This window comes from Schistocerca piceifrons, chromosome 11, assembly GCF_021461385.2.
Source record: "Schistocerca piceifrons isolate TAMUIC-IGC-003096 chromosome 11, iqSchPice1.1, whole genome shotgun sequence".
NCBI lineage: Eukaryota > Metazoa > Arthropoda > Insecta > Orthoptera > Acrididae > Schistocerca > Schistocerca piceifrons.
This window is the reverse complement of record NC_060148.1, coordinates 130,778,126-130,790,615: the sequence shown is the minus strand read 5'-3', so window position 1 is coordinate 130,790,615 and position 12,490 is coordinate 130,778,126. Positions and strand designations below refer to the sequence as shown.

Below are 12,490 nucleotides of genomic sequence, written 5' to 3'. Positions count from 1 at the left end.
TAAGAAACCAGAAAAGCATTACCACTAAACCTTGGGAAAGAAAGGTGTGTGCCGATGGGGGTGGGGGAGAGGGGGGGAGGGGGCAGAGGTAGGGGGAGGGAGGCGGAGAAGGGGTCATGAAGATGACGTGAAAGGGATGACAACAATATTAGGAGTGATTTAAACTCAAAAGCGAAGATATGCATTTTGTAGAATACAACTGCAAAACTAATGTTACCATGTTGACAGCTGACCCAGTATACACTGGACCTGAGATGACCTGACTGGAGCATGGAACACTGCTCCTGCAGCATGGCTTTACCTCTAGTGGGGGATGTTCGCAGCAGCCTGCACAGCCCTCCGATTCCTCCAAACTTCTCAATTTCTGCGACGGCCGCGTACCCTTGCAGCTCCGAAAGGTGTTGCAGCTCCTGGATTGTGATTCCATACCGTGGGCGCTGCTCCTCACTTATAGACATATCCACTTTCGTCTGGAACACAATCAACAAATGTTAATTCACATGGTGCATGTACTCAAATGTAGTGTGCCTCCAATTAATGTAACCAACGTTTTTGCATTGACTTCACAAATAGAGAAATTTCCATCAGAAATCTATTATTATTATTTCTTTCCTTTCTCAGACATTACGTCTGGTTAAAAATGGAAAGTGACGCGGACCTTGATCAAGCGTGACTTCCTTTTAACTGTACGGTATATGTTACATTGCATTTAGGACCTTTTGGGTAATTGAACATGTATCAATAATTACAGATTTCTGTAGTTGTATATATACATTTGGATGTAGCTGTATTGCATTGATGTACTGGTGGATATTGTGTGGTATGACTCCTGTAGTTGACAGTATAATTGGTATAATGTGAACTTTATCCTGATGCCACATGTCCTTGACTTCCTCAGCCAGTTGGATGTATTTGTCAATTTTTTCTCCTATTATCTTCTGTATATATGTTGTATTGGATATGGATATTTCAATTAGTTGTGCTAATTTCTTCTTTTTGCTATATTGTCATGTCTTCTGGTGTATTCTGTATTTGCTAGTATTGTACACCTGCTTGTGATGCGATATACTGTTTCTGTTTGTTTTTTGCAAAGTCTCCATTTATCTGTTGTGGTATTGGGATCTTTAATAATATGATTGCTGTAATATCTGGTGTTTATTGTTTGATCCTGTATTGCAATCATGAAACCTTCCATTTCACTATTTATCTTGCCTTTTCTTAGCCATGTGTTGGATGTGCCTTGATCGATGTGGGGCTGTGTTAGATGATATGGGTGCTTGCCATGTAGTGTTTTCTTTTTCCAATTTACTTTCTTCATATCTGTTGATGTTATGTGATCTAAAGGGTTGTAGAAGTGGTTATGAAATTGCAATGGTGTAGCCAATGTACTTATATGAGTGATTGCATTGTGTATTTTGCTAGTTTCTGCTTGTTCTATATAGAATTTTCTTAAATTGTCTACCTGTCCATAATGTAGGTTTTTTATGTCGATAAATCTCCTTCCTCCTTCCTTTCTACTTAATGTGAATCTTTCTGTTGCTGAATGTATGTGATGTATTCTATATTTGTGGCATTGTGATTGTGTAAGTGTATTGAGTGCTTCTAGGTCTGTGTTACTCCATTTCACTACTCCAAATGAGTAGGTCAATATTGGTACAGCATAAGTATTTATAGCTTTTGTCTGGTTTCTTGCTGTCAATTCTGTTTTCCGTATTTTTGTTAGTCTTTGTTTATATTTTTCTTTTAGTTCTTCTTTAATATTTGTATTATCTATTCCTATTTTTTGTCAGTATCCTAGATATTTATAGGCCTCTGTTTTTTTCCATCGCTTCTATGCAGTCGCTGTGCTTATCCAATATATAATAATCTTGTTTAGTGTATTTTCTCTTGACTATGTTATTTTTCTTACATTTGTCTGTTCCAAAAAGCCATATTTATATCATTGCTGAATACTTCTGTTATCTTTAGTAATTGGTTGAGTTGTTTATTTGTTGCTGCCAGTAGTTTTAGATCATCCATGTATAGCAAATGTGTGATTTTGTGTTGGTAAGTTCCAGTAATATTATATCCATAATTTGTATTATTTAGCATGTTGGATAGTGGGTTCAGAGCAAGGCAGAACCAGAAAGGACTTAATGAGTCTCCTTGGTATATTCCACGCTTAATCTGTATTGGTTGTGATGTGATATTATTTGAATTTGTTTGGATATTAAGTGTGGTTTTACAATTTTTCATTACTATGTTTAGGAACTGTATCAATTTAGGATCTACTTTGTTTCTTTCCAATATTTGTAGTAACTATGAGTGGGGTACACTATCAAAAGCTTTTTGGTAATCAATGTATGCATAGTGTAGCGACCTTTGTTTAGTTTTAGCTTGATATGAATTGTGAATTGCGGTTTATTAGTATCATAATGTACATAATCTAAATCATTTGATTTAGGTACAGGAGACATGCCAAAATTTTGGTAAAGTTTTACATACAACACCTGATTTTAACAAATGGTACCATAACAATAATACAATATAAAAGTACACATACAATAAAAAGCTAACCATTAATTACAACAACTGTTTTTAACAAACGGTATCATAATAATAATACAATTTTGTTACTCTTACAATAAAAGACTTTCTCAAATTATCATGTCATCCTCTATGAATTCTTCTACTGAATAGTAGCAGTTATCCCACAGAAACTGCTGTAGCCTTATTTTTAGACTCTCTGGCTTCATATTGAGCCCATTAGCTTGTTATATATTGTCATCCTCATATACTGTGGAGTTCGTGCAAATAATTTAAAATGGTGTGTGGGTAACATAAAATTATTTTTATTTCTTGTGTTGTAGGTGTGGTTAAAATGATTTTCCTCAAATAATTTTTGTCTGCTGTGTACAAAGACTGTTGTTGTTAAAACTTCCTGGCAGACTAAAACTGTGTGCCTGACCGAGACTCGAACTCAGGACCTTTGCCTTTCGCGGGCAAGTGCTCTACCATCTGAGCTACCGAAGCATGACTCGCGCCCGGTACTCACAGCTTTACTTCTGCCAGTATCTCGTCTCCTACCTTCCAAACTGTTGTTGTTGTGGTCTTCAGTCCTGAGACTGGTTTCATGCAGCTCTCCATGCTACCCTATACTGTGCAAGTTTCTTCATCTCCCAGAACCTACTGCAACCTACATCCTTCTGAATCTGCTTTGTGTATTCATCTCTTGGTCTCCCTCTACGATTTTTACCCTCCACGCTGCCCTCTAATGCTAAATTTGTGATCCCTTCATTCCTCAGAACATGTCCTACTAACCGGTCCCTTCTTCTTGTCAAGTTGTGCCACAAACTCCTCTTCTCCCCAATTCTATTCAATACCTCCTCATTAGTTATGTGATCTACCCATCTAATCTTCAGCATTCTTCTGTAGCACCACATTTCGAAAGCTTCTATTCTCTTCTTGTCCAAACTATTTATCGTCCATGTTTCACTTCCATACATTGCTACACTCCATACAAATGCTTTCAGAAACGACTTCCTGACACTTAAATCTATACTTGATGTTAAATTTCTCTTCTTCAGAAACGCTTTCCTTGCCATTGCCAGTCTACATTTTATATCCTCTCTACTCCGACCATCATCAGTTATTTTACTCCCCAAATAGCAAAACTCCTTTACTACTTTAAGTGTATCACTTCCTAATCTAATTCCCTCAGCATCACCCGACTTAATTCGACTACATTCCATTATCCTCGTTTTGCTTTTGTTGATGTTCATCTTATATCCTCCTTTCAAGACAATGTCCATTCCGTTCAACTGCTCTTCCAAGTCCTTTGCTGTCTCTGACAGAATTACTATGTCATCGGCGAGCCTCAAAGTTTTTATTTCTTCTCCATGGATTTTAATACCTACCCCGAATTTTTCTTTTGTTTCCTTCACTGCTTGCTCAATATACAGATTGAATAACATTGGGGAGAGGCTACAACCCTGTCTCACTCCCTCCCTAACCACTGCTTCCCTTTCATGTCCCTTGACTCTTATAACTGCCATCTGGTTCTGTACAAATTGTAAATAGCCTTTCGCTCCCTGTATTTTACCCCTACCAGCTTTAGAATTTGGAAGAGAGTATTCCAGTCAACATTGTCAAAAGCTTTCTCTAAGTCTACAAATGCTAGAAACGTAGGTTTGCCTTTCCTTAATCTTTCTTCTAAGGTAAGTTGTAAGGTACGAAGACTATAATTTCATAAATGTATATGGAGGGAACTGTTAGGATTTGCAGTTCCAAAATAATGAGCGACAAGATTCTGTTTGTTGTGCACTACACATGTATCTTATAATTTTCTTTTGCAGTTTCAGTATTCAAGATACACTACTTGAATTTCCCCAAAAAATGATACCGTACCTAGTGACAGATTCAAAATAACTATGATATGCTATTTTTCGTGTACTCAGTGTACTTAGTTTATTTGATAGGAACTCAATATGTGTACTCCAGTTTCAGTTGTTGTCTTCAGTTGTTGTCCACAGTTAGTCCTAGGAATTTGACTGTGTTAACTTCTTCCATAGGATGATTGTGATGATGTATTTTAAGATACACACATTTCAAATGTTTGGTTTTGAAATGTACCATAGTGGTTTTTGCAATGATCAGTTTCAAGCCATTTAACTGGAATCAGTTTTCTAGAGTACCCATTGTGCTCACAATGGAGCTCTGAATTTTTTATGCATCATCTTCAATTAAAACAGAAGTGTCATCCGCAAACAGAACTGACGGGGAATTTATATTTATGGGCAAGTCATTTATATAGAATAGGAACAGGATTGGCCCCAAAATGGACCCTTGAGGCACACCTTGTGATACTGTACTCCATTTAGAATAATAATTCACTGCATTTGATGTGACACTTACCCTTTGCTTTCTGTTTTGCAAGTATGATGTGACCCATTTCAGAGCTTTGTCCTTAATCCCCTATTTGTTTAATTTGTAGATAAGCAAGTCATGGTTCACTGAGTCAAATGCTTTTGAAAGATCACAGAAGATACCAGCTACTTTACTCCTCTGATCCAATGATTTGCATATCTTCTCAATAAAGTTATTTACTGCATCCAGTGTGTTTTTTCCTTGTTGGAATCCAAATTGGTTACTTACAATAGTATCATTTTTTACGATAAAATTTTTGATCTGATTTGCAGCTACTTTCTCTAACACTTTTGACAGGATTGGGAGAATAGAAATAGGGCGATAGTTTCCCATATCTTCCCTCAACCCTTTTTTGAACAGAGGTCTCACTTCGGCATATTTTAACACATCAGGAAAGCAGCCCTGTTCAAAAGATTGGTTGATTATTTTAGCAAGCGGGGGTGCTATTATGTCATATACTGCTTTAATCACTTTACTTGGTGTCCCATCCTACCCAGCAGAATTTTTATTTTTTAATGACAATATAACAATTTTCACATCCTTTATTGCGACTTTTTTAAAATCTGTGAGATATTCAGCTTCTTGGTCGAGTCCAAAGGGGTTTACTTTACTCTGATATCCTGCTACAACTTCTGACTTTGCTACATTTATGAAGAATTCATTTAAACACTCTGATATTTGAGCTGGGTTTACAACAACATTATCATCCACTTTAATCTTAGTTATTTCATTACTACTGACTTCAACACCTCTGCAGCTATTATCAGTTGCTCTTTACATCCTCGAGCTCCTTTGCAGCAGCCTTTTTGTTTTTCATTTATAATTTTGTTCTGTGTTGTGTATGTCATTAATTTCTGTGTAATGACTGAAGTTAATATTTTGTGTATTGTTGGTAGGCATGTTATAGGGTGATATTTTGCTGGGTTTGCTGTGTCTGCTTGATCTTTAGGTTTCAGGTAAGTTATTCCTTGTGTAAATGTATCAGGGAATGTATATGGATTTGCTATGTAACTGTTAAATAATTTATATCAAAAAACAAAGATTCTGTAACTTACCAAATGCAAGCGTTGGTACGTCGATAGAGACAATAACAAACACACACACAAATTTCAAGCTTTCGCAACCCACGGTTGCTTCATCAGGAAAGAGGGAAGGAGAGGGAAAGACAAAAGGATGTGGGTTTTAAGGGAGAGGGTAAGGGGTCACTCCAATCCCGGGAGCAGAAAGACTTACCTTGGGGGGGGGGGGGGGGGGGGGGGGGGGGAAGGGACAGGTAAACACTCGTGCACACACACACATATCCATCCACACATATACAGACACAAACAGACGTATTTAAAGGTCAAATTTAGTTAGATGTGAATGTGTTGAGGTGAACTTCTTTAGCCAGAAATTTGCTATTTTATCTTTTGCAGGGGCTTTCCAATTGTGCGTAGAATTAATTGCTCGGATGACTTTATGTTGCAAAACTATCACTTCAGGCATTTGTGGTATCATCTTGTATGTGGCTGTTTCTGCTTGTATCCACCATGCATGTCTGTTATGTTGTACCGCGTTTGACCATATGTTACTCCAGAAGTGTTCCATGTATGTTATGTTTGGTGGATTGTCTATTTTAATGTGTGTGTTATCTGTTGTCTGGTAAAATTTCTTTTGGTTTGTGTTTAATGTTTGGTTTTGTTTCCTTCTATTTTCACTTTTTTTGTATCTTCTAAGTCGTTTGGCCAATGCTTGTAATGTCTGCTTCTTTTCATCTAATTGCTCTATCGCTTCTTGTTGTGAGATTTTGCCTAACCATTTTTGTTTTTTTGTCTGATATTTCATTTCTTATAAATTGTGTTAGCTGTCCGATGTCTTTTCTCAGTTTTTCTATTCTGATCTGTAGCCTGTGTTGCCATGCTGGTTTTGTGGGTTTCTTCTGTGTGTTGGTTGGTTCTGATCTCTGCCTAGCGTGTATATTTAGTGTAGTTGGTGCTCCTATAGAAACCAGTAGTTTTAACTCTTCCATAGTTGTGTTTTCATTTATTTTGTTGTGTATGATTGTGTTGATAGTTGTTACTGTTGTTTCAACTTGTGGGTTATTTGGTGGTCTATGCAAAAATGGTCTACGGTCTGTATTTGTGTCTTTGTATTCTATATAGGTCAGCTGAAATTTTTCTTCTATATTTAACATGTATGTCACTTCATGTTCTATTTGTGCTTGTTCTGGTGGCTGTATTAAGATTTCGTTTTCTTCTGATTGTTTAATTGATGCGTGTTGTTCTTTGTTTGTTTTCTCTGAGGTGTTTGAGTCCATTACTGTATTTTCTTATTCTTCTGATTGCACATTATTTTGTTCCAGTATTTGTTGTACTTGTTGTTTGATGTTTTCTAATTCTGACTAGGGTACCTTGTTATTTTTTATTATTACACGGATCTGATCAGCTAGTCATTGTGCTGTTAAAAATATTAATTCTGGGTAACTGGTAATAAATGTTGTGTATACTTGTGATCTGTATCCAGTTGTGTTGGTTCCTAAGTTTGTTGCTTGGTAATAACAGAACATGAGGTGTCGGTTAACTTCATCTGACCATCTCATCCTCTGTCTTTGTTTTCCTTCTAGAGTGGTTGCAGGAAGCATATCCTGCAAGACACCTATATTTGGATTTAAATCATTTTCCATGTGGGTAGCAGTGTCGTTACCATTGTGGACAGGCATAGGGTTCAAGCGTCGTCCCCGACCAAGACAGCACTTGTCTGAGGCTTCATTAGTTCTCTCCTGAACCAACTAATCACACTAAAAGGGAGGTTAGACCTATTAGTGGTTTGTTCTTTTCGTCGCCTTTTACGACTGGCAGAACATACTGGAGGCCTATTCTTTTCCCAGGCCTCCACGGGGTTTATCATTATTATTATTACTAATTATAATAATATTTTAACACTCTGCTAGGTATTTCCAAACAATTTCTGTCTCTGTACTCTGTCTTCAATATTTATTCAAATCACTTTCAATACTTGGAGGCCACGATACGTCACTGTAGGAAACTTTTCTGTCACGCTATTGATGGATCAGTTTGGTCGTGCCCTTCTGTCATGTCCTATCCATTGCAGTCTTTTCAATTTAATGTTTGCTAAAATGATTCTTTGTACAAATTATGAATTTAATCATTACATAGTATTCTTCAAAAACTAGTATTATTGTCTCCTCTGGGTATAATTAATTCTTTTTATGATTTTTGCATGAAACTTTTAACTCATACTTTAGTTATGTTAGCTTAAACTGGTACAATTAGTGATTCATTTTTAGTTTTCCAAGAAAAATACTCACTTTCGAAAATTGTACTGAGGCTTTAGTAACATCATTAGTCTTTTTAATTTGTGATTTAATTTCAGCTTTTACAGAGTTGTCAGAGATTAGCAGCCTATGCTAGAGTTGCACCATTAATTTGTAGTGTGTTATCTGTTGGATGGTGAATGAAGATCCAGCTAATAGTGCAATGTCATCAGCATTTGTGAGGATATTAATCTTATTCTTCAATTGTGCTACATTTTGTGATAATTTTACTTTTTAAATTATTAATTAATTATAATAATTAAAATTGGTGATAATTGACTTGCTTGACTTCTATTTTGATCTCAAAATCTTCAGAGATTTTAATTTTATATTTTGAGTACAAAATTCAGGTTTAATTGCAATTAACAATTTGTTAGGGCTACCAAGTTGTCTCATTTGTAACCATAAATAGTTTTTATTGACAGGTTTTTGACATCTGTGAGAAGTATTTGTACATCTTCATCTAATTTGTATTTCTTTTTTCCTAATATTCTTAACACACAACACAAGGTGAATCAGATAAAACTTAATACTTTCTATTTCATGAACGATTCAAGATACTGAAATGAAGTTTTCAGCAAATGACATTATGCAGAGTATCATATAATTTTGTTGTACATTTCATCCTCCATAACTCTTTTTGAATCAAGTATAGTTTTTTTTATGGAATTTTTTAATGGCATTTGAAAGACTTGGTCAGACAAGTGCAGGCATGTAATGCTTACTACTGTTGACATTGAAACTTTCCCACAAAAATATACAAGGAGTGAGCTAAAATCAAAAGGCAAGGCAACTGGAAACTGTTACCGCTGTGAAAACACTGTCAAGTGGGACTCACATTACAGGATCTGTCATATCGAGTCTTTTGACCATGTACATGTTTGGAAAACTGTTCACTTTAACACAAGTACATACACAACTTTAGAAATAGTTTTCGGAAGCCCCTTCTGATACACTAGGAGTTAGAATATATGTTCATTCACAACAAGAACAACAATGGCTTGTTTACCTCTTTTATTACCGTGATTAGCTCTATGAGTAGATCAATATTGATCATAACTGGTTGTTAGTGTGCTTTACTTTTTCGCAGTTTTATTTGCAATGGGTGCTTGTGACTGATAATGCACATAAAAACTCTTTTTCATAGCCCTAAAGGCCTTTTTATGGACTGGATACATGAAAAACAATGTGGCAATGACTGAAATATCACTGTTTGTTGTACAGATATCGTGTTACTCTACGAGCTCTATATTTCCCTAGATTTCCAAGTATCCTGAAATACAACAGAAAGAGACCATCTTACTTAATGTCTATGGGTAACAAGGACATCTAGTAATTTCTCCACTGGGTGCAATTCACCAACAGCCTACAAGGTACTTACAGGGCTGATTAGAGAGGTTTGTGAAGCTTTATATACTTCAAAGCTATCAGGATCTCTCATAGTTCAGCACTGCAGACCAAAATGTTCTACTACTACTACTTCTAGTAGCAGAGAGAAAAGTAGCCTGTGTAAAAGGAAATGCAGTGAAATTACAGAAACAAAGAGCTGAAACAGACTTACCATTTATTTAAAATTAAAAATACAGAAAAAATACATTTACATAAGATGCTGAAATTGACCCTCTGCGACATCAATACACATCTAAGTGTATTTAGATACACCTGGCATAAAGTTCAGATGCCAATGGCAGCAACTTCACAGTTGATGATGTTTTTTCATTTCCTGTATGGGCAGTGTACAGCGCATAGAAAGTTCCATGTGAAAGTCGTGAAACTGAAGGTGATAGAGCGAGGCTGGAGTAGTGTCCTAAGGAAGTGAATGAAGGCCAAGATGAACATGGGCAGCCGCATGAAGCGACAGTGAGGAAGGGTTCATGCCCACTGGGGACAAGACCTGAAAGTGAACTCCAGGAGGTAACAGAGAAGAGGGATACGCTACATACTGGCAATCAAAGGGGTCATTGAAGAAGGAGGCAGAATGGGTGGCCATGCATGGCAGACAAACGGCATACCTGCTGAGGAGAAAGTCACAGCGGTAGGACAGTGGTAGTTCAGCAGCTTCAGCGTACAATCTCTCAACCAGGCTAGCATAAAAAAAGGGTTCCAGTGGCCAAACTGATGCCACAATAGTGGATAAAATTGAGATGGTCTAATAGGGACAGATGTGCAGATGCATAAATAAAGCACCCATAGTCTAGTTTCGAATGGACAAGAGACTGGTACAAATGGAGGAGGGTGGTTCGATCTACTCCCCAGGAAGTACCACTGAGGAAACATAGGACATTGAGGGAATGCATACAGTGGGTTTCCATGTAACATTTGTGGGGGACCAAGAAAGTTTCCTATCGAGCATGAGCTCCAGAAATTTTGTAGTTTCAATAAACAGAGGAGTAACAGGCCCGAGATGTAAAGATGGTGGGAGAAACCAATTGCGCCGCCAGACATTCATACAAACAGTTTTGTAAGTGGTAAAATGAAAGCTATTGTTGATGTTCCATGAGTACAGACAATCGAAACATCACTGAAGACGCTGTTCAATGAGACACGTCCATGGAGAATTGCAACAGATGGCAAAATTGTCAACAAAAAGGGAGCCAGAGGTGTGCGGCATCAGACAGGCCATTATAGCATTAATGGCGATAGCAAAGAGGATGATGCTCAGGATGGAACCCTGAGGCACACCGTTTTCCTGGATAAAGGTGTCAGACGAGGTAGAACCCACACGCACCTTGAAAACCTGGTCTTTTAAAAATTCCTCAAGAAACGAGGCAGGCTGCCTGCGGAAGGCCCATGTGTAGAGTGTATGGAGGATACCAGTCCTCCATAAGGTGTCACAGGCTCTCTCCAAATTGAAAATAGTGGCCACAGTCTGGGATTTCTACAAAAAACAACCATTCGTGACATGGATGGACAAAGTGACAAGATGGTCAACTGCAGAACAGCATGCTCGAAATCCACACTGTGCATTTGTTAGTCAATTGCAAGACTCAAGTCACCATACTAGCCAGGCATGAATCATACTTTCCATCACCTTGCACATACAGCTGGTGTGAGAGATGGGGTGGTAGCTAGAAGGAAGGTATGTGCATGACGGTGGCTTCATGCCAAAGTCCGGGAAATGTGCCCCCTGCCCAGATGTGGTTGCACGTGTTAAGCAGAAATTGCTTGCCCGCAAGAGAAAGGTACTGCAACAGCTGAATGTGGACAGAATCTGGCCCTGAGGCAGAGGATCGGGATGAATCGAGAGCATGATCCAGCTCCCCCATAGTAACGGTGGCATTGCAGCACTCATGACCCCTGAGAAGAGAAGGGTATCACCCGAGCCGCCTCTTCTCATTTCCAATGGAGGAAGGCTAGGTGATAGTGGGAAGAGTTTGAAATTTCAGAAAATGGCGGCCCAATGTGCTGGAGATGACAACAGGGGCCACGATGATTGTCAGCCCGTAAATTGGGGAATGGACCTGGGTTGCAGAGAGCCATCAAAGACTGGCCCTCATGACAGAGAGGGCGGAATGTTGAAAGAACTAGTGAATGAAATCTAGCTAGCTTGTTTGCTATCCTGAAGAATTCAATGTAGGACAGCAGTTAAAAACATGGGGAGCACATTTCCGCATGTGAATTGTGTCATGACATGCTTCAGTCCACCAAGGGACTGGGACACGGTATGGTAAAGAGCAAGTGTGAGGAATGGAACATTCTACAGCCGCACGATATTCCACCTGGTCATCACAACTGGGGAAATCTTGGTCGTCAAAGGTCACCAGGGAGGAGTAAAGCTGACAGTTGGCCTTAGCAAGCACCCAGGCGGGATAGGAGTGAGCTAACAGATAGCACATGGGGAATGGTCACTCGAGTAGGTGTCAGAAAGAACAGACCACTCGAGACGATAGGCAAGCTGGGCACTGCAGAAGGATAGGCCCAAATGTGAATACGTGTACAAGGAGTCGGAAAGGAACGTTGGTGCTCCTGTGTTAAGGCAGAAGAGGTTAAGCTGATTAAGAATGTCAGCCAGGATGGCACCTCTCTGACAGGTTCTGGCAGACTCCCTAAGTGGATGGCACGCATTAAACTCATAAAGCAGTAGACATGGGTGAGGCAGCTGCCCAATAAGCTGGAAGAAGTCTGCCCCGGTGACATTGAATGACGGAGGGATATAAATGGTACAAAGGGAAAAGCTGAAGTGAGGAAGGACAAGGTGAATTGCAACAGCTTGAAGATGGGTAGTCAGGGACATTGGCTGATTATGGACATCATCCCATATGAACAGTATGA

General features: G+C 38.5%; 1 protein-coding gene across 1 annotated transcript in view; it reads right to left on the bottom strand.

The window, feature by feature from the left end:
* The window catches only part of LOC124719793 (plasma membrane calcium-transporting ATPase 2-like), a 570,459-nt gene extending 570,001 nt beyond the window's left edge, over window positions 1–458 (bottom strand). Inside the window, exon 1 of the mRNA XM_047244989.1 lies at window positions 302–458. Within this exon, the coding sequence (XP_047100945.1) occupies window positions 302–458 (157 nt within the window). The remainder of the gene's footprint in view (window positions 1–301) is intronic.
* Window positions 459–12,490: the final 12,032 nt, after the last annotated feature.